Source organism: Bidens hawaiensis, unplaced genomic scaffold (genome assembly GCF_021521415.1).
Source record: "Bidens hawaiensis isolate Kalapana, Puna unplaced genomic scaffold, B.hawaiensis_p1.1 tig00004003_1, whole genome shotgun sequence".
Lineage (NCBI taxonomy): Eukaryota > Viridiplantae > Streptophyta > Magnoliopsida > Asterales > Asteraceae > Bidens > Bidens hawaiensis.
The window spans coordinates 1,797,921-1,820,826 of NW_027491234.1; the positions used below are offsets into that span (position 1 = coordinate 1,797,921).

Consider the following 22,906-nt stretch of genomic DNA (forward strand, 5'->3'; position numbering starts at 1 on the left):
GTATTCTCTATTTTTACAATATTTATACAAAATGTTTGAAGAAAATTAAGAAAATATATATTTTCTTGAGTTCAAATGCATATAAGAAAATTATTAAATCCAAATTTGAAACAAATCTTGTATAAAAAATTATGCACTATTGCTCGAATCCCAGTTTAAAAACAATTTGTAGTTTACCATACAAATCCAAATTCTTCGACAATGATGTACCTTTATTTTCTTTATTTGTAATTACCCGTGACTTTAAAATTTTATTCTAACCAACATGTAACTTTAATTTTTATATTTCCTTATTTTCTTATTTCACCATTAATGTTAATAAATGAATCGGTTATGATTTATATTTAATAAAAATATTGAATTCATTTATTGAAATGACTTAAAAGATAAGAACCATATATTAAAATTGGTTGAAAAAAAAATGTGAGAATGGCTATGAGATTGACAAGTGACAAAAATGGTAGTGTTTTATTAGAGTAGGTAGATAGATGTTTCATTCAACCAATAGCATCGTTTATAAATACAAAGGAGAACTAATGAGCAGGCTTAAAAGTATAAACAAGGAATGAACGATAATTATGAAAGAATAAAGCATAGGAGTGGATATGGTCAATCTCATTCTATACCCCTCTCCCCACCCCACCCCTTAAATTGGAGTATAAAGGATACGAATGCTCAACTTGTAAGTAGTAATTGCAACTGTCTAGCAATAAGAACTTTTGTGAATAAATCTACAATCTGGTCATGAGTGTTGATGGTGTAGCGGCTCAATATCTTTGGATAAACCAGTTCAGTCCCTAACACTAGTAGCTCCAACAGCTTTAGTCATAGTTCTTGTCCACGTCGTGCCTCTTGCCGCCATTGTTATGGCCATAGCTATTCGCCAACGGTTGCCACCATGAAAGTTATTTAATTTGTTTTATGGGTTTTTTCCTTGTTTTTCTTTTCAAGATTTTAAAGTGAAAAACTTGAAGCAAACGTTTAAATACCATTAGGGTGATGACATGACGGATAATTGGCACATTTACATGACATTAGATGGCAGGTTTATCTGCAGAGTGCATCATTGATTCATACCAATAATGTGAGTAAACAAAAGATGACAAGAGCACCATGAACATTTGGACAGGTTTATTTAGTCTCCATTTGCAGAATGGCTGTAAATTGTAATAATGTAAACTTGTAGCTGAAGTTATATAGTTTCACTTAAGAATAAACAAAAAAAAAAGCATAAACTTTTATTCCATTCAGATGCTTAAAATTTAAAAATACTTTCATGCTTTTGCTTTTAGAAAACAATTAACTAACTATTTATTATAACATATAATCAGTGTAACAAAACTGCCATTCTTCAACTAACACCAACTTCTAAATATTAAATTGCAATGACCGTTTTAATATTTTTATGACTATGGAAGCATTAACAACTTCTCCATATCCATGTTTATCATTAAAATATGTAGACTTGCTATATTTTGCATCTCAATCAGCTTTTCTCTCAATATCTGTCTATATAATTTAGTGTTTAATGAATGATAATACTTAACTATAAAGATATACTATACATCATCTCTACAAATATTTACGAGCGTATAAGAAAGAGAAAAACTAATAAAATAAACGTTTACAAATACGATAATAATAGAGATAGAGAACCTGATGTGGTATGCTAAATAAATTTTAAAAATAAATTTATAGATATATGATATTTAGTTAAATTATATAGATTTAAGGTCTCTCAATTTCCGAAATATTCTATTAATTCTATACTCTAGATTATATTTAAAAAAACACCAAAACATGTTTTTATCTTGTTACTCTATATCGACTAGGATTCATGTGTTTAAACTTTAAACTTTAAATTAAACAAAATGGATTTAATCAATATAATTACACGATTACACCTATCGAACTCAAAAACTGAACTCATTAATCAAATGCTGCTGCAACCTTATTTTCACCAACTCTGAGGGTCCCACCGAGTTCAACCGGTACAAGAGGAACAAGAGAATGCAAAACATCTGTTATCAACGGGCGGTAACTCGGTTCTGCTTGAAGACACAGCACCGCCACAGCCGCCACCTACACGCCAAATATCGGTTTATTAATTTTTAGAGTATTAACCATAAATCATTCAACAAATGAGGTATAACTTACTTGGTACAAGTGTTTAAGATCCATTGTGTCCCGAATCACGGGATCTATGATACTCGGAATCTTTGATCTGTCTGTTAGTTGAGGCATAGCCTGCAAAAGTTTATGAGACCGATTTATTTCAGATTCAAAATTTTGTAAAATATTACGATTTAGATCCGAAAACCGAGCAAAAACTAACCCAAGTGACGAGAGATTGACACTCTGATGGTGCTTGCTTTTCAACAGGTCGTCTCCTTAGTAAAAGCTCTAAGAGTACAACTCCAAACGCATATACGTCACTTTTATCAGTTAATTTCCCTTGTAACAAAAACAAAAGTTTTAGAATTTAACTAATAAAAGGAATAATTATATCATCATTCATATGTTATATTATGTATAAAAATAATAGTTAGGGGTGTAAAGTCTAGACTAGGCTCGAGCGTTGCTCGTTTAACGTACTAGAGCTCAAGCGTGGCTCATTTCAAGCTCTATTTCTGAAACTCGAGTTTGGCTTGTTTATTATTTATTAACTAATTTATATTGTACATTTAGTTATAAATTAACTATTTAGTTATGTTTATCAAAATTTTATACATAATAACAATTATCATATAAATATATATTTAATACACTAAATAAAAATTATATACATACTAGGCTCATTTTAGGCTCACGGGTAAGCTCGACATGTGAAGCTCAAGCTCGGCCTTAGGTTCGTTTATTTAAACAAACTTATTTTTTAGGCTCGAGTTTGCTTAAGCTCGATCGATTCGAGCTCTTAGCGAGCGAATCTCGAGTAGCTCACGAGTGGCTTAGTTCGTTTACACCCCATATTCACACTTTTAAGTATGAAATAATCAATCAATCAATCAATCATACCCAGTAAAATCCCACCGACAGCAGAGCTATAGGTAGGGTCTGGGGAGGGTGGGATGTAGGCACACCGTACCTCTATCCAAAGGAATAAAGAGGTGGCTTCCAGAGAGACCCTCGGCTCTAAGAACATGTGTATGAAGCAAAAAAAAGGAAATCAAAGTTTAACAGTTATATAAAAAACTACTACTAATTATAATAATATTAATAAGAAGGTCACAGTTTAACCGCAATATAAAAGCTAATAATAATAATAATAAAATATGTAAGGGAAATACCATTATGGTATGTGACCTAAATAAGTTAAGTCTAAGGGAAATACATAAGGTATTCAATTCTCTCTAAAAATCCTTAACTTTAATTCTACTTCTCCACGAATTCCTATCCTCAACCATGTCCTCGGAGAGGTTTAGGTCTATCAAATCATGCCTAATCCTCTCATCCCAAGTCAATTTCGGTCGTCCTCTACCCCTCCTCCCTTCTATAGTAATGTTTTCTACGGATCTAACAGGATTCGTCGTCTGTCTTCTCTTTACATGTCCAAACCATCTCAATCTCCACTCTCTTATCTTGTCCTGCTTGCGGTGCGCACATATGATGTATATATGTGTGCAGTGGCGGACCCAGGATTTTTTGTCAATGGGGTCCCAATTTTTTCGGTTTACAAAATTTTTCGGGTCGGTCGTTATTCGGGTCGGGTCGAGGCGAGGAACATAATAAAACACGGAACTATGGTGTCATTGGAAACGAGTAAGTAGAAAGAATCTAAATTAGAAACTAGATGAAACATACACTTTTAATTCATACCCGAAAAACATGAACGTAATCTATATATATGGTCTTACATAATTGACCAAAACATGAAAAAATAACTCTAACACAAATAAATGATTAATTATAATATACATACACAAGGTAAATAATAAAAGAATATGCAAAATCCATGTTAACATTATATATGTTGCATGGTGATAATGACTATATGAGAGAAACTAACAAAAAGCACAAATACCCTAACTGAATAACTAAGACTAGGATATTAAAAAAACAACAAAAAAGGAGTATGGTGGGGCTTGAACCTACAACCTCTCACAAGTAAAACAAGGGACTTTCCACTGTACCAGTTCAATCCTAATAGTATGGGTTCCAAGTATTAATTTTTATGGGGTCCTTACAAAATTTAATATACCGTCTCTAAGTAATTTTTAAAAAACATCGGTGTCCCGGGACCCCGATCGGACCTATGTGGGTCCGCCCCTGTATGTGTGAACCCTCGGGTGGGCAAAAGTGAAATTGCACTAATTTTGACGTTATTTTACTAATCTCGTGAAAATAACATTAAAAGTGACGGACGGTTAATCAGGCATCATGTAGTGGCGTTGATAGCTGAAAGATAAGGGTACATGCACCGATCAGCCGGTGTCCCGATGATTGAGTGCTATGTGCCTTATGTCCAAGGCTTGATGCAAAACTACTATCGAGCCGGGGGTCTCACCGGAAGCAGCCTCTCTATCCCTATGGGGTAGAGGTAAGGCTGCCTACATCTTACCCTCCTCAGACCCTACCATAGCTTTGCTATTGGTGGGATATACTGAGTACGATGATGATGATGATGATGATAAGTATGAGATAAATGCAACCTAAAAGCAATGCATTCTTATGATTCAACTTTTGCTAACTGTGGTTGTGTATAAATAGGAGTATAGGACCCACAAAATAAAAGACAAATCCTTTTGTTGATTTTAAATTTCAAACCTAGTAAAAGACAATTTATTGTTTCTTTTAAAATTCTACCAGTAGCTTTTGCTATGAGGGAAATTTACTGGATACGTTTTTTTATATTAAATTTCAAGCCTACCTAATATCCGCGCGCAGATATTTATGTGGTTATCGTAGTTCTCTATTTCAAATTAGTTTTCAAGAAATGTGGGCCATACCATCTAAAAGATACTCAGGAGCTACATAACCCAACGTCCCAGAAAGCTTAATGTTCTTATTCGCACCATCCATAACCGCAAGACCGAAATCCGAAAGCTTTAGAAAAAAAACGTTAATACTAAGTCTAAAATTATCAAAACATATAAAATGTATTATTACCTTGGCATTGAATCTAGAATCTAGAAGGATATTAGATGACTTCAAATCTCTATGAATCACAGAAGGTTTGCAATGCTCGTGTAAATATTCCAACCCTCTATTAAAAACACAAAAATAAGTCGAAAAAGAATAGAAATAATAATACTAATACCTTATTTAATGTACAGAATATTTAAAGCTTTACAGAAGGTACCACCTTGCTGTATCTAAAGCAATTTTCATCCTGCCATACCATGTTAAATTGGATCCACAAGAAGGTCCTATACACATCAATTTGCATTAAATTTATAATCTTTATATACAAAAGACACAAACTTTATTTCAAATCAGTTAAAAATGGCATGCTACCGTGTAACTGAGCGTCTAAAGAACCGTTTTGCATCAATTCATAAACAAGCAGCTTGGTTTCATCATGAACACAATATCCCAACAAGGTGATTATGTTTGGATGTTGAACTTTACTCAATATATCAACCTCAGTCTGCAAAACCAGAATCACACATCGTCAAAAATCGAGTCTTGAAGATTAAGAAACAGTTATAATTACCAAGAATTTGATTAAACTAACCTGGAACTCTTTGAGGGCGTCTCGGCTTTGATTATCCAGTTTCTTGACTGCAACAAACGAGTCATCATCGAGTCGAGCTTTATACACGCACCCGAATCCACCCGACCCTAAGATCTCACTCTCTTGAAAATTATTTGTTGCAGTTAGTAACAAGTTGTAATCCATAATTGTCACGGATGGCTTTTGTGTATTCGGTTTGAATGTGCTATTAGTTCTACTGATAAATGAACTTAAAGGAAGCCCTCTTAACTGATCTACAAAACAAAATAATAAAAACTTGTGAAAAAAAAATCAATGCTTTGTGACATGGGAAATTAATATTACCTAATCTATCGGCCCGGGCTTTGGCGGATCTGAAAATTTTGTGTCTGCGGCATATCATCAAACACATTAAGGGCAATAATATGAGTGCTGTTAATGAAGAGGCTGAAATGAGGGGTATAATAAGCTTTTTGTTTGAATGTGTTTTGTGGGTTGATTTATCTTGAACCCCTGATCAAATTCATCAAAATAATTATTTTAAAAAAATTCAATTTTTACAAAAATAATAATAATAATAATAATAATAAAACCCTAGAAATTAAGCATACCATGAGAGGAATCAGCCATTGAAGGTGCAGGAGCAGGTGAAGATAGATGAAGAGGTGAGGTGAAGCTGTTGTTGGGTCTTGCGTAAATGGTGGCAATTATCAAGATAAAGATAAAACCCATGAAGGCAGTCATACTCAAAGAAAGTCTTAAGAGGAATGAAAGAATTGGGGTTGAGTTTGGAAAAATTGGGAAGGGGGTAATGATGATGAATGTGTCAGGATGAGGACTGAAGTTGAAGTTGAAGTTGAAGTTGAAGTTGAAGAAGAAGTGAAGGTTGTTTTAAGTTGAAGTTATAGTTAAGGTTCATGAATTTCATTTATATGATAATAGACTAGCTAAACATGGGGAAGGGTATGAGGTCTAATACATCTGTTCGTGTTTTACTCAGGCTTAAATCAAGAAATACGGCGCATGGGTAGGATGTGAGTCCATCACGTTGAATAGAATCGGGCTAAGATAAAACCCCTGATCATTATCTCATTAAAGTGGTGATGGCAAATATTTAGATATTAGTGTTTGGATAAAATACAAATTGTTTTTAAGATGAGAAGAATCGTACAACTAACAGTTGTAATTATGATAACACTAGAGAAATTAGTATTACTCTACTTCATTTTTGTGGTTTAATTACCTTAGTTATGTGTACGTTTGGTACGCTAATTTCATATGTACTGAATCAAAGTATTAGTTTTTACTTTTTATGTAGGACGTATACTCTTCTATGCAGGCGTATACTATCACAATCGATGCCATGCATATACTTAAAACAATCAAATAATATGATTAGTAAGATAGAAAATATTTCTTTCTTTTTTTTAGTTTTTTTTTTCTTAAGAACCAGTTGGCATAAAAATCAGATTAAGTTTGTTTAAAGTATTAGGTTTTGATATTTAAATTATTGTAAATAAAAAAGTATAATTATTATTTGAAGCAACAAATTTTTTTGAAAAGCTCATTTATGCCAGAAAGAATTCTTTTAAAAGTAAAAGAGAGTAAAAAGTTAAAAAGACTGAAAAACGAGCGGGTCACATCTTTGATATTTCTCAATCACCTCGTAACCAGCATCTCCACTTTTTGCCTTGCCTCCTAGTGGATACAATGAGATGGTCACGCTCGTGTGGCATGAATACCCATGTCACATTTATTTTTAAATTGAATTTGAATTTGAATTTTATTTTTATGTTTTTCTGTTACTTTAAAAATTCTATTTATTTATCTTTTTATATAAAAGTTTATCTTTTTATAAAAGGTGTAATTCAGGCTCCACGGTCTACTTGATTAGAGGTGCAATTCAAGCTCAACGGTTTACTCTAGCACCACTGCCTTTTGTTGTTATAAACCGAGAGACATACGCATTTTAAGTAGAGTTGTGATATATGTTTTAAGGAAGCATTCTCAACGCCGGCTTTCTTCTTCAACCCCTAATTTCTTTCAATTATGATGTGTGTTTTATTTCATTTTCATATAATTCGCTATCGTAGATGGTATAACCTAGAGTGATCTCAGTGCTCGGTGATGGAAAAGCTCGTTACATAGAAAGAAGTAGAGAAAGCATAGGAAGAATTATGGAGCTTGTAAATGGAGGGCATGACCCATAGAAAGTAGGTGTTTAGTGAGTGGACTTGACTAATTCCAAATCATATGTCCACATAGAAAAAGTGGGTAAGACAGACAATACCTTTAGAGATTATCCGCTAGAGAAACACAGGGTTACTAAACCAATGACTTTTCAAGAATAAGAGATTAGGGCTACTAGACCAAAAACGAGAGTTGGGGGGGGGGGGGGGTTGAGACAAACAAGCCCCGGTGTAAGCATGTTCTTGAAACCACAAAGACGAGTGTAAGGTAGGATCTTTAACTTCTTTGAAGTGCGGTTAAAATGTGCACTTGACTAAACAATGTCTAAAAGTGTCACGCTATGGATATATCTAAATTTACAAAAGGGGAACATTCACAAAAATCAATACATATAATATTAGTTGCAAATTCAAATATGAGAAGCGAATCTATTATACACAAAATATAATGTTTTGCAAAAATAATTGTAAATCCAACTCGATATAAAGAAATGCACGCTATCTATATTCGTGTGCGTTCTGTTTGTATTCGTCACTTGTGGTTGGCTAGTTGTTGGTCATCGTTCGTTTGTTAATAATCCACGTGAAAGGGTAGTTAACTAAAGAAACCTACACACAAATAATTAATTATTAGCAGATATAATAAATTATTAGGTCATTAAACACTTAAGAAGATGACCTTTTTGGATAATCTAAAGCAAGCTTATATAAATATCTTCAAACAACTCATCAACTTATTTATTTATTTATTTTTTAATTAAGTTCCATCTAACTGTTGCACATATGATATGTTTTATAAATATTTATTCTTTTCTTATTAATCTTAATCACGAAAATGATATTGTAGTTTCCGCGGATTTCGTTGTTTACATAAATTTATAAAATTTAATTTGTGTTTTTTTAATCAAAATAATAATCTGACTGGATTTATATAAACACATGTCCTTAGTAGTTAGTCTAAGCCTTTATGTAATTCATAAATTTACTAACCTTTTACAAAATCATTACATAAACTTACTAACCTTTTACAAATTTATACAAATTTACAAAATCGACCGTAGAACTTGTACGGATGTTTATTATAATTACACGCATAGTGTATAAATGTCCATATATCGTCATGTATGATATGTATACAATGAACAAGTACTATCAAACTTAGACCTAACACATGTATACTTTATTTATTCTGCTTGAGGTTGCAGCTATAAGTTGGTGTACCCCCATATCTAACAATTGATAACATGATTACCAAACAGATGGCATGTTTATCAATTATAGAGCATATTTTGAAATTTTCTATTTGGATGGCCTCTCAGGTTCGTCGGAGGTTGACGGGTTGGTTTAACGAATGAGATTTGTTGGGTTTTAACAAGATTATCAAAGTCATAAAACCCAAATTTTATGAAAAACGCAGCGGATAGAAGTTTTAAATCTTGTTAATTTTAGGTGTATAAAACCAATTTTACACATGCAAAACCCAATCCCGGATCCATATACGAAATACATGCTAAACAAACACATGCATGTCACTATAAGTCCATGCATGTTAAACTACCTTTCAAGAATCAAGAACCAAATGAAGGAGAGATTGATTGAAAGGCAAGAACTTCAATATAGGAGTCCCTTAAGCTTGCATACCCCAATCTTCCGACTAACACCTTTAGCTAGGATTTACACACTTGAAATCGCCTCCTTGTTCTTGTTCCCTTTTTGGCCGAAAGTTTTGGGAGAGAAAAAGAGTAGGAGAGTTTGTTACTTGTGAAAAAAATTGTTGTGTGGAGAGAAGAGAGTAAAAGTGGTCATTCAAATGCACCCATGGAGCCAATCAAGTTGCTTGCATGTACCCACTAAGTGAGGACTAAAAAATAAAATAATCCAAGAGTAAGAGGGAAGGCGGCCCCTTCCTTCTCTTTATTATTATTATTAATTATATATATATATATATCCATATATATTTATATATTATAACACATTATAGGTAACATGCTTGGTAACCATTATTCACATATTGTTATTTAACCATCTTAAATAACACTTTAGAATGTACTCTCTCAAAATATAAATCATTCATATAATTTATTCATTTCACAAGTACAATGTATTTAGAAACCCCGTTCCAAATAACGCAAGTGTTAATATTCATTTGTTATGATCATATCATATATAAACAAATATTATTGGTGTTTGTCTAGCTTGTTATTGGGTATGAGCCGACTTGGATCATGACGTACTAGCCACATCAATAATAATATGTGTCTTGGGCATACCGAGTCCAACAATCTCCCACTTGCACAAGATACATAGAAAATTGATGCAAGTACCAAATACTGCCTAACTACGGTTTACTACTCCTAATACGCATGACGAAGTGCCATTCAATAACATCATCCCCTTCAAATCCCTTACTTGAAATGATTTAGGTGAATATATCATTTATCCTTTTGTCTCAGATGTCATGTTAAATCCAAAGACATAGATTGATTATTCTCTGTTGATTTAACTTTGCAGGCCTTAGACATCATACTCTCAACGAATAAGAGGGACAAATCCCCTTTTGACTACATACGTCTTTCACAATCACCTAGTACCATACCTGATCTTAGACTTATGTACCGTCATGTTTCAGAGCAGCGAATAACTAAGTCAAAGTATAATATTTGGTGAATATCAAGACCCAATATGTATCTCAGGTCGGAGGATACTATGATATTCGTCTTTACTCAAATTTACTTATGATCAATCACAAAGATTCCATGTAGTAATATTTGAGAGCGGGTCAGTTCAATACTTATATCCCATAAATATCTATGAATGTTGGCAGCAACCTTTTGCTCTATATTCATGCCTTATGAATATCCACCAATCCAAGTTCATAATAGTCTTACCTTCATGTTTGTTCCCACAAATATGAACGACTACGGACATTTAGAATAAGTAACTTATTCATGGATTTAAACATGCTAAAATGGAACACAACTCAAAATATCATAATCATAAACCATAATCATATGAAACCATAATCATATGAATGAGTCAAAATAACAATTGTTCCGATATCCAAATATAAAATTCGATCATATCCAATCACTAGAATATCAAAGTCCTAAGGCACAAGTGTGACCTTCATGCTTTGGCCTTTCAAGGAGCTTCGTGAGTGGATCCGCAATGTTTTGATCGGTGTGAACTTTGCGAATACATATCTTTCCTTTCTCAACTTCATCCCATATGTAGTTGAACCTCCGCTCAATGTGCCTCGTCTTTTGATGAGCACGAGGTTCCTTGATTTGAGCAATCGCACCCTCATTGTCACAAAAGAAATCTAGAGGGTCCTGAATGGTACGGACCACCCCTAGGTCAACAATGAATTTCCTTATCCATGCAGCTTCTTGAGCTGCCAATGAGGCGGCGATATATTCCGATTATGTGGTGGATAATGCTACCACGTCTTGTTTTGAGCTCTTCCAAGAGACTGCCCCACCATTCATAATGAAAACATATCCCGATTGTGATTGAGAATCATCTCGATCGGTTTGGAAATTCGCATCCGTGCATCCCTTTACAACGAGTTCCTCCTCACCCGAACCGTATATTAGAAACATGTCCTTAGTCATTCTAAGGTATTTCAATATATTCTTAACTGCCATCCAATGGCTACTTCTCGGATTATGCTGGAATCTACTTGTCATGCTTAAAGCGCATGAGACATCCGGTCTAGTGCATACCATTTCATACATGATGGATCCAATAGCCGATGCGTATGGGATTCCATTCATTTTCTCTTGCTCATCCTTTGAGCTTGGACATTGAGATGCACTCAATATCGTTCCTCTTTGAATAGGTACCAAACCTCTCTTAGAGTTCTCCATCTTAAACCTTTTCAAGATTTTGCCAATGTATGTACTTTGGTTTAAACCTATCAATCGCCTTGATCTATCCCTATAGATCTTTATTCTCAAAATATAGGAGGCTTCACCAAGATCTTTGATGGAAAAACAACTTCCAAGCCATGCTTTTACACCTTCCATGGTTGGAATGTCATTTCCAAATAGTAGTATGTCATCAACATACAATACTAAGAAAGTGATAATGCTCCCACTAGCTTTCTTATACACACAGGCTTCATCACCATTCTTGATGAATCCAAATTTCTTAACTTCTTCATCAAAACGGTGATTCCAACTTCTAGATGCTTGTTTCAATCCGTAGATTGATTTCTTTAACTTGCATACTTTGTTAAGATGTTGTGGATCGACAAAACATTCGGGTTGAATGATGTGCTAAAAGTAGTTATTAATTTATTAATTAAATAAACGCTAATCTAGACATTAAGTAATAAATTCTGGACTCTTAAACTTAACTAAACTATTAACCGGCAAGTGAACCGATCGACTCTAGTACAGCTAAGTAAGTCCGGATATCGAACCCACGAGACTCTTTAAATTACGTAAACCAGCTAAATTAGACTCAACTACAGACACAACTATTTATTTATTATTTGCCTGAGGGGGGTTTTACTAATAAACTAATTTTAAACTAATTTTAAGAAAACTAAAGACGACTAAACTTATAACTTAGACTTAAGTCAGATGATGATGAACAACCACCTAGGCTAGAATCCCCTAAGTTTCAATTATCAATTAACCGGGAGACAATTTAGTTATGGAACTAGGATCGTAAAATAGACGCTTAAGAGAAAACCTGAACAGGACCCTTGACCCTTCTCAAGAGACACCTATGGATTTCTAATAAGTTTTAACGCACACCAGTACTAAAAATCAAGTTTACTTACGGTCACCTAATTAATTACAAACTAGTTCCTTTATACGAAATCCTTCCTTACAGCGTGGAAATAAAAGGCAGTCTAATATATTCAATTGACTCGATAGACAAAGTTAATCAATCAAACCTAGACGGACTCCTTACGAAGAACTAAATCTAGTAATCCTGATCAACAAAGACCTATCAATAACCTAGCACCTTACAGCTATTTAGGTTAGCAGCACACTTAGGTTTATTTGATTAACTAATATTATTCCTATGATCTTATCGTGAAATTGTTGGTGCATTTTGTGACCGTCGCTATGCAATTCTGATCAGCGGAAACGAAGTACGAAGTTATAACAACTTCGCCGTAGGCGAAGTTGTAACAACTTCTGCCATAGGCGAAGTTAGAATAACTTTGCCATAGGCGAAGTTATAACAACTTCGCCTACTGAAGCCCAAGCCCGAGAATGTTTTATATATATATATACGTGTGTCTTGTTTAGGTTTAGTAATCCAGAAATTAGTGTGTGTTTTGAGCAGTTTGTTTGTTTAGAGAGAGTAAGAGACAAGGAGAGTCGTGTGAGACGACCAGAGGTAGAGCTCACCTCGGGTCAGTCGTGTTTTCTGTTTGGTTACGGTATGTAACGTGTTTTGATTATTATATAAGAATCTGCAGATTTGATTATCCCGTTCTTGTATTGTTCGTGTATTTGTTCGTGTACGTGTTTGTGTTCTTCATCTTTACACCAATAAACGAGTCTAGGAGGATTCCGCACTTCTAGACCTCGTGCGGATCTCGTATCGATCGGCGACGCCCCGGGGAGACTTACATGTGGTATCAGAGCCTTAGGCTCTTATGCTATGGTTCGAGATCTGCGTTTTGGTGTTTCTGGCATGAATCTGATGTGTTCTTGGCTGAACAGCGCTGCAGGCGAAGTTATGGGGTTCAGGCGAAGTTGTCGCTTAAATTTTAGGGTTTAGGCGAAGATATAAGGTTAAGCGAAGTTATCCACAACTTCTCCTACCTCACAAGTTCGCTTATCAGTCAGGCGATGTTATGGAATAGGCGAAGTTGACTTTAGGCGAAGTTAACGAGAAAAAAAAAGAAAAAAAAAGAGTGTTTTGGAGTTTTCGTCTGTATGGCCAGGTGTACACGATTATTGTGAGACCGGAGATGTTGTTCCGTCAATGAGTGAAACTTGTTATCTCTGGGTCTTACGTGTGAACAAATACGTGTCAACTCTGGATATGGAGTTGAGTTTGTGAATGGGATATTGATTGAAACTGGATATTGACACATATTTGGGTGTTTGTGGGCAATGAAATTGTTGTTGTTCGAGGTTGACCAACTGAAGAAAGTCAAATTGAACTGAAGGTTTTTGTCATTACTGGATTGCGGTCAGAGCATATTATTTATGTTATTTTCAAGGCGTTCGAGAATTGGATCCTGAAACGTGATGCTTATTTATTAGAGTGAAAATTCTGGAACAAGTTGGATTTAATCGGGAACTAAAGTGTTTATGTTCTTGATCGTTATCCCTGGTGATTGAAGATGCTTCGGATTAATTAATGGTCATGTGTTAGATTCTGTCAAGGTGGTTTTGTGATGAAATTGATCACTTGATGTTGAGTAGTTGAAGATTAAACCTTATCGTATGCCGACGAGTTGGTGAAGTTGTGGAGGAAGCCCAACTTCACGTGTTGGTGAAGTCAAATGGACTCACGTGATTGGTTGAGATGATCTATTGGCACGAGGATGCATGCATTTCAAAGACCTCAATCGTTATAGTCGGAGAAGCTTACACTGAAGGAAAGATCTGATATGGAAGACGCTGGGTGATTGGTAGATTTGTGAAGCTACATGACAGATTCAGACACGGCTGGTTGACTGCAAACAGAAGATCATCAGTTAAGAGGGGGACTGTTGGTGCATGTCGTGTAACAGATGATCTTTTGTGTTTGTTAGAATTGAGAGCAACGGTCAAAGGGGAGACTGTTGGTGCATTTTGTGACCGTCGCTATGCAATTCTGATCAGCGGAAGTTGTAACAACTTCTGCCATAGGCGAAGTTAGAATAACTTCGCCATAGGCGAAGTTATAACAACTTCGCCTACTGAAGCCCAGGCCCGAGAATGTTTTATATATATATACGTGTGTCTTGTTTAGGTTTAGTAATCCAGAAATTAGTGTGTGTTTTGAGCAGTTTGTTTGTTTAGAGAGAGTAAGAGACAAGGAGAGTCGTGTGAGACGACCCGAGGTAGAGCTCACCTCGGGTCAGTCGTGTTTTCTGTTTGGTTACGGTATGTAATGTGTTTTGATTATTATATAAGAATCTGCAGATTTGATTATCCCGTTCTTGTATTTGTTCGTGTATTTGTTCGTGTACGTGTTTGTGTTCTTCATCTTTACACCAATAAACGAGTCTAGGAGGATTCCGCACTCCTATACCTCGTGCGGATCTCGTATCGATCGGCGACGCCCCGGGGGGACTTACAGAAATCAATCATAAAATAGTCAAAAACACAAAGTATATGACATAATAGAAACCTATCATAATGACAAACAATAATCAAGGCAAATATGGAATAATAAAACTTAATTAAACACCCCTAAGAACACATATGCATCAATTTAATATAATTAAACCTTTTAACTAGTTCATAAAAACCATAACGATAAATAAATCCCAAGTCAAAATCAAACGTCAGCAAAGGTTCATCATAAGCCTAGGCAGTCTATAAAATTTATCCTAACATCATAAAAGCAAACAAAACACTAATAAAGGAAATCATGGCGAAAATAAATAAGAACGGAAAATTAAAGGCGATAAAACCCGTGGTCTTCGTTCTTGGATGATAAGCACTTCGTCGGCTGATTCCTAGCCTTCAAACCCACCAAATATTGCAATCATAAGCTCCAGGAAACTCTAAATTCGTCTCTGGTTCGCAGGGTATGCTCAGGATTAAGTTTAGGGGCGTTTATATAGGTTTCCTGAGCCAAAAACTGACAAAAAAACGAAGAAAATTCGAGAATTTGGGTCCCCGTCGCGCCGTGCGGCGGGATTTTGCCTCTCGGTCGTGCGACGCTCCGGATGAAGGGGGTGACCAGTCCAGTTCGTTTTCTGATGCGGTCCGGTTCAATTCTGATGCGGTCCAGTTCAATTTTAATGCGGTCCGGTTCACCGGTTTGGCTTTTAATATGGTCTTAAAAACATTTAGGTTACTTTAATTAATAATAGATAAACGCAAAAACCGCGATTGCCGATATTGCTGTCCACTTAAACCCAGCCACCAGTCTATCAAGCCCCCATAAACATTAAGCAATTAAGTTTAAGTGACATCAAAAACCTATGGGTCTCACACCTTTTGAGTCAAGATTCACCTACCCTATCTCAAGCATAGTAAAGACAATTAAAAATTGAGTTGAAGCAAATTGGTTCAACATATCACTGTAAGATAACAACCCCTTAATGGTAAGAAGAAAATACACTTAGATGGAATTATGGATGATAGGTCAAATGAGGTCGTAGGAGCATGCCCTAAATATTATTGGACTTTGTCCTATATATGCCTAAGAAAATATTTATTGACTAAAAACTTTGAGCCCCAATAGTGTATCCTCATAATCGCCATCCCCTTGGTAACACGTAAACTCTCAGTCTCGTCTAGTATGTGCACTTTGGCCTCTTTTTCTATTTTTTCTATTTTGAGAATGCTTCTTTGGCATTTTTCATTACTTTGCTCTTCTCACTTTTTCTTTTTCAGATCAACTTTTGGAATACTTATTTATTTATTTATTTTTCTTTATTTTTTTATTGTGCACTTAGGCATCTTTTACCTAAAAATATATAACTAAAGACTAAAGCTCATATAAAATTGGACATTTGCGGGCGCCACCACTCTTTATTTATTTTCATAAAATGGAGTGGCGTTCTAATTTTAAAGCGCATTCAATTCTCACTGCCTTAAGGTAATCAGCTTATGATAATACTCTCTATGCCTTATCGAATTTCAGCTTCACTATCCCCCTTAGGATGAGAACCCACAAAATCTAAGATTTAATTAGGTTTATTTAGAATATGCAATAGGAAACCTTTCAAGACTAGTTGGGCCTACCTTCACATCCCAAGCTTAGTACGTTTTCTTTTATATTATCTCATATTATTAGTAGTTTGAAAAACCAATTTCCAATTATACTATCATTTTCTATTTTAGTGCAAAAATATTCATTAAATTCTTGGGACATTTTTCAAACTTTTTGTTTAAAGGTTTTTTTTTCATATTTTTTTTTTGCCGAAAAACATCAATTTCCCATCCCCACACTTAAATTTCACATTGTCCTCAATGTGAGAAAAAGGAATTTACCAATAAAATTATGCAAAAAATAAAATGAATTAATGAATTGGAACAGACTCCCCTGATAACTGACAATATGCCTCGTGAGTCATATTCTGTGCCCTCCAATTCGAACGCGATCAGCAAACTATCTTCAAATAACGTCATCTCTGACGACCAAAAACAACAATCCTGAAGCAAGTGGCATCCCCACACTTGTTTAAAACCATAGCTTATCAATCATCTCATAAGCAACCCTGGAGTAACTTGCAAGTAAAAGAAGCAACACCTGACAGAGCAAAGAAGCAAAACCAAAAAATAAAAATAAAAATAAAAATAAAATGAAAACATAGTACCGGGTTGCCTCCCGAGAACCGCTAAGTTTACAAAAGAGTCGTCAGCCAGACTGGTTCCCGAAATCTCAATCAGGAGGCTTCTCCTTTATCTTCTTTCCATCAGTGCTCTTCAACACTCTCCTTTTGCAACTAGTTGGGAAGAAATTAATTTCCAAACTCATTTGACCACCAAAATAAGCATTCAGCTTGATCCACCAATTATTGAAATTCTGAGCATGTGAAAAATTTGGCACACTTTGATTTCTGACTCCAGATATCCTCCTTCTTGGGGCTCTTGATTTACGTGGTGATCCACGAACGAGTATCTCTAAAAACCTGCTAGTTTTACCGCGCACACGCGGATGATGTTTCACAATGAGATGCAGTTCTTTATTCTTCAACCCTTCGGATATCTCATGTGATTCCTCTTTGGCAATTAGCTTCTCAACCGGCTCCCCAAATAACAATACTTCAAGCTCTTTAATATCTCTTTCGGGGTTAAAATCTCTCTTATCAATATCAGCTAAACCCAATAACTCTTCTCCAAACTCATCCCTAAACTCATCCTCCCAAAGGGAATACTCTCCTCTATCTGATTCTGCAAACCAACATCCTCAAACTCTATCATTGACTCACTAAGTTGTATTCGACATTTTAAGCCTGACCGAAACTCATCCATAAAATCCCCAAGCGGTGTACTTGGATTCATGCTATGGACGACATGCATGAAATCAAAGAATATCTCTTCTGGATGTGGTATGTAATCCATCATTGCACCAGATGAGTCCTTACGACCAACAACATTCCCCATCCTATCATATATCGGGCAAAATTTGGGCTCATAGTAGCACCCCATGAAGATCACTGCAAAGATAAACTTAAATAGAAAAGGATCACGGGCACCAGAGAATAGTAATAAACAATATATTAAATAAAAAACTAAACTAATTTAAAGCAATTAAACTAAACTATATTAACCTAACTCCTACGAATCAAAAAGACTATATAAAAAAACAAAAAGAAAAATAAAATAAAATAAAAGCTACCTAGACTTACGACTAAAAAAATAAAAATAATAATAGAAAAAATACAAATAGAACGGATGTATCAAGCAAGTCTAATCAAAGTTAATGAACGCAATCGCCAAAAGTCCCCGGCAACGATGCCAAATACTTGATGTGCTAAAAGTAGTTATATAAAAACACGCTAATCTAGACACTAAGTAATAAATTTTAGACTCTTAAACTTAACTAAACTACTAACCGGCAAGTGAATCGATTGACTCTATTATAGCTAAGTAAGTCTGGATATCGAACCCACAGGACTCTTTAAATTACGTTAACTAGCTAAATTTAGACTTAACTACAGACACGACTATTTATCTATTATTATTATGTTAAGGGGGATTTTACTAAAATACTAATTTTAAACTAATTAATAAAACTAAAAACAAATCGACTTAGATCTTAGACTTAATGCAGATGATGATGAGAAACCACCTAGGCTAGAATCCCTAATGTTTTAGTTATCACTTAATCGGAAAATGCTTATTATGGAACTGGGGTCATAAAATATTCACTTAAAAGAAAACCCAAACAGGACCCCTGACCCTTCTCAAGAAGACACCTATGGATTTCTATTAAGTTCTTAAAAACACCAGTTTTAATATTTAACTTCCTTACGGTTATCTAATTAATTATGAACGAGTACCTTTAAAATGAAATCCTACCTTACAGCGCGGAAATCAAAGGCAGTTTAATAAATTTATTCGTCATTAATAGACAAAGCTGAAAAGTCAAACCTAGACGAACTCCTTACGAAGAACTAAATCTAGTAATCTTAATCAACCAAGACCTATCAAATAACCTATCACCTTACAGCTTTCTAGGTTAGCCGCACACTTTTATTTATTTGATTAATAATATTGTTTCTATGATCTTATTATAAATCAATCACAAACTAGTCAATAACACACAGTAAATGACCTAACAGAATCCTATTGTATGACGGGCAATCACCAAAGACTCTGTGAAACAATAAAATTCACCAAATAAAACCAAGCACACATATGCGTCACATAAATAATATTAAACTCTTTACTGATTCATAAAACTATAATGAAAAGCAAATCCCAAATAAAATCAAACGTCAATCAAAGGTTCATCATAAGCTTAGGCGGTCTAAGGGTTTAACCAAAAACCATATTCAAGACTAAAAGATAATAAATAGGTTCAAACAATAAATTCATGATGAAAATAATAAATTCAAAACCGAATAATAAGAATGTTTGGATGAGTAGGTGTTGAACCCGGACGCTTTCCGATCAAACCAACGGCTTTCCTTTTCTTGTTTTCTCTTGTTTCGGCTGCCTCTTTTTCCAAAACTTGTGGCTCTACATCTCCTGTAAGGGTCCTTCAAATATATAAAGTCATATCCTATCAACCGACCTCTTTCTCGTATTGTTTTTCACGTTCTGTAGGGCCCAACCCACTAATGTTTGAAGCAATCCAAAAACCTTTGTTAAGTTCAACTTGAAGCCCACGTGATTACTTTCTATGAACACAAATCAATTAACTAGTATATGTATTCTAATAAAATATAACTATTAAAAACATATGTGGTCACGTATAATTTAGAGTAGACAAATTAATTTACTTTAACGTACATAAAATCATACATGCTTTTAATCACTTTATGGTTAACTTAGAATTTTCATTTATGTTGGTGCATAATGTCAGTAGTTCATAGTCTAGTGTCTGTAATCGAGTCTGTAATGTTTAATTATGTTTTGTATGTTTAAGCGAAGTTAATGACAAGTTCGCTTAACAGGCAAACTTGTTAGTCAAGCGAAGTTATGGACAACTTCGCCTGAACATGCCAGGCGAAGTTGTCGTGTATAAATAGTCCTAGGTTACGGCTTGGTTTGTAATCGTGTTTTAAGTTCATGTCAGTTGTTCGAGTTCATTGTAACGTGAGGACGAGAGTCTGTAACAGTGATATTACATCACGTGTTTGAGTTATAATATATAACGTGTTTGTGTGATTCGTGTTCTATACTCGTAACGATCTACGCAGGGATTCCGCACCTGAGTAGACCGAGATATCTCGTGCGATCCGTCCAGGGAACCTACAATTGGTATCAGAGCATTTGCTCGATTGTGTGGTTCGGGATATTCATGCGGGTCTAGAAATCGTCTCGTTTCGACTATTCGCGGGACGTGTTTTCTGTGTTTTTGAGTCAATCTTACCTCCTACCATCGTATTCAAGCCTTTGCACCGTCAAAAACCTCGTAAAATCCAGATTTCAGATCTGCAAAAACGTCCGTGTTCATCAGGCGAAGTTGCCGTCAGGATACGTAGGGTTTCGGCGAAGATATAAGGTTAAGCGAAGTTATCCACAACTTCGCCTACCTTCTCAAGTTCGCCTAACTCAGCGAAGTTCTCTACAACTCCGCCTATCTCCTAAGTTCGCTTACCTTAAGCGAAGTTAATCATCTGCGAAGTTCTTCAGCGAAGTTATCCGTAACTTCGCCTACAGTACTTTTCAGAAAATTTTTTGATTTTTTCCGGGTTTCTTACTTTTCGGGAAAGATGTCGTCGATTAACATCTCTGAGTTAGTGAAGATGGAAGTTAAAGCAGGGTCAGCTACTAAGGCCCCAAGGTTGCTGAAGGGAACCGATTTCGTCGCATGGAAGGATCGGTTCATACAATACGTCAAATACCAGGATGCGAAGATGTGGGTATGCATCCAAGATGGTTATATTCCACCAGTTATGGAGTATGAAGGTCGTGATCAAATCAAAAAGTATAGCAAAATGGAAGAAGAAGAGAAAAAGATGTATGAGGCCGAGAGCAAGGCTCATGCTGCTATTACTATGGCTCTTCCACAAGAGATCCTTCATACGTTTAGAAAGTACACGTCAGCAAGAGAGCTTTGGGAAGCTCTTGAGAACAGATTTGAAGGGAATGTAGGAATCCGTGCTTCAAAGATAAAATTGCTCAAAACCCAGTTCTCAGTCTTCAAGTATTTGAAGAATGAATCTTTAGATGATATTATCACTCGATATTACCATCTGATGACTGAATTGAGCAACTATTCAATTTCCTACCGAGAAGAAGAAATAGTTGAGAAGCTTCTAGATGCTCTCCCACCAAAATGGGAGATGTACACTGTGCTGATGAGGGAAGACAAAGACTTTCCCACATATGATCTAGAAACGGCAGTCAACAAGCTCAGAACCTTTGAGCTTAACATGGTCAGAAAGGAGACACCTATGGATCAGGTTCAAGATCCAGGTATGTATGGAGCTAAAGTCAACACCAGCTCAGGATCGAAGACTGAATCTGCTGCCTACTACTCGAAGGGAGAGTCGGGCGCAAACTCATCACATGAGGGTCATGTGTCAGTCAACACAAATGGTGATGTTTGCTATGTAGCAGGTGGATCGAGTGGTTCTCAACCCCAGGTAAGCAAGAGTAGTTGCTCTCCAAGTATTCCCAGCAACAACTACTCCAAGATGCCTATGAGTGTCAAGTCTGCTGAAGAGCAGTTTGGTCTCTATGCTTCTTTTATTGCTTCCTATGAGAACTACATTCAAGGGAAGGTTGTTGATCCAGCTATGTTGGATGAAGACTATGACCAGATTGATGCTGATGATCTGGAAGAAATGGATCTGCAATGGCAGATGGCCATGATTGTAAGAAGAGTGAAGCGGTTTATGAGAAAGACCGGAAGAAAGTTTGTCGGTGGAAAGCCAGGGTTTAACAAGACAAAGGTGAGATGCTACAATTGTCAGCAAAACGGTCACTTTGCAAAGGAATGCAGGAATGAGCGTGTGGAACGAAGTCAGGGCAGGTCTACACAGCAAAGTGGGGGTTCTAAAGATTATAGTGCAATGATGTCCAAAGAAGATGGTGAATACAACTGGAACCTGCATTCTAAAGAAACTTTTGAGCAGGCAAATTTGGCGAAGGTTGAAACTGAAGAAAATGAGAAGGTTACCGGAGAAGAAAAAGCTCTTATGGCAGATGTTAATGACCAGCTCTCCGAGGTATGTTCTAAACCTACATGTTCTAAATGTGAAAACTTGTCTGAGCAATTAGCAACTATAACCGATCAGTATGTTAGGTTGGATGCTGAATTTAAAACCCTAAAAGAAGATCATCATTTTACAAAAGCAAGAGAGAATAGCTATAAAGTCAAAATAAAAGCTTGTGAAAAAGATGTTAAAAGTCTAAAAACAAAACTTGCTGAAAAAATTGAAGTGATTGATTTAAGCTATGAAGTTTTGGAAGAAAAAACCAAACTAATTGCTGATAGAGAAAAACAGATTGCTGATCACCAGGTAAAAGTGGTGGAACTGAATAGAAAACTAGAGCAGTTCAGAAATTCCTCTGCTATTCTTGATCACCTTGTTAGTGATCAAGGTTCCTCTGCTAAGAGAGGAGGAATCGGTTATCATGAGGTTCCACCACCTTATAATCACAATTACACTTTTAACCCTAGTGTTCAGAAATCTGTTGACTTTGAGGTTGCTCAGACAGTACCAGTTAAAATAACTTGTAAAGAACCAAATGTTAGTGGAGGCGAAACAAGTTCGCCTGTTTCAAGTGTTAAAATTTCTGAT

The 22,906-nt window shown here is 35.6% G+C and overlaps 1 protein-coding gene across 1 annotated transcript; it reads right to left on the minus strand.

Moving 5' to 3' along the window:
• Window positions 1–1,855: 1,855 nt before the first annotated feature.
• LOC143624965 (putative receptor-like protein kinase At1g80640) lies at window positions 1,856–6,356 on the minus strand. The gene is made up of 10 exons (XM_077095451.1): window positions 6,265–6,356; window positions 5,999–6,166; window positions 5,675–5,928; window positions 5,455–5,587; window positions 5,303–5,366; window positions 5,107–5,203; window positions 4,947–5,043; window positions 2,336–2,454; window positions 2,158–2,247; window positions 1,856–2,082 (listed from the first exon to the last, which is right to left on the minus strand). The coding sequence occupies exons 1-10, from the start codon at window positions 6,281–6,283 to the stop codon at window positions 1,930–1,932; spliced, it is 1,194 nt and encodes a 397-aa protein (XP_076951566.1). The 5' UTR covers window positions 6,284–6,356; the 3' UTR covers window positions 1,856–1,929.
• Between the last annotated feature and the right edge of the window lie 16,550 nt (window positions 6,357–22,906).

Excerpts from the sequence above, each read along its gene's own strand:
- LOC143624965 (XM_077095451.1), bottom strand. Across the intron at positions 5,588-5,674 it reads ACGCCCTCAAAGAGTTCCAG|ACTGAGGTTGATATATTGAG; the intron begins GTTAGTTTAATC and ends CTGGTTTTGCAG. Across the intron at positions 5,044-5,106 it reads ATTCTAGATTCAATGCCAAG|CTTTCGGATTTCGGTCTTGC; the intron begins GTAATAATACAT and ends TTTTTTCTAAAG.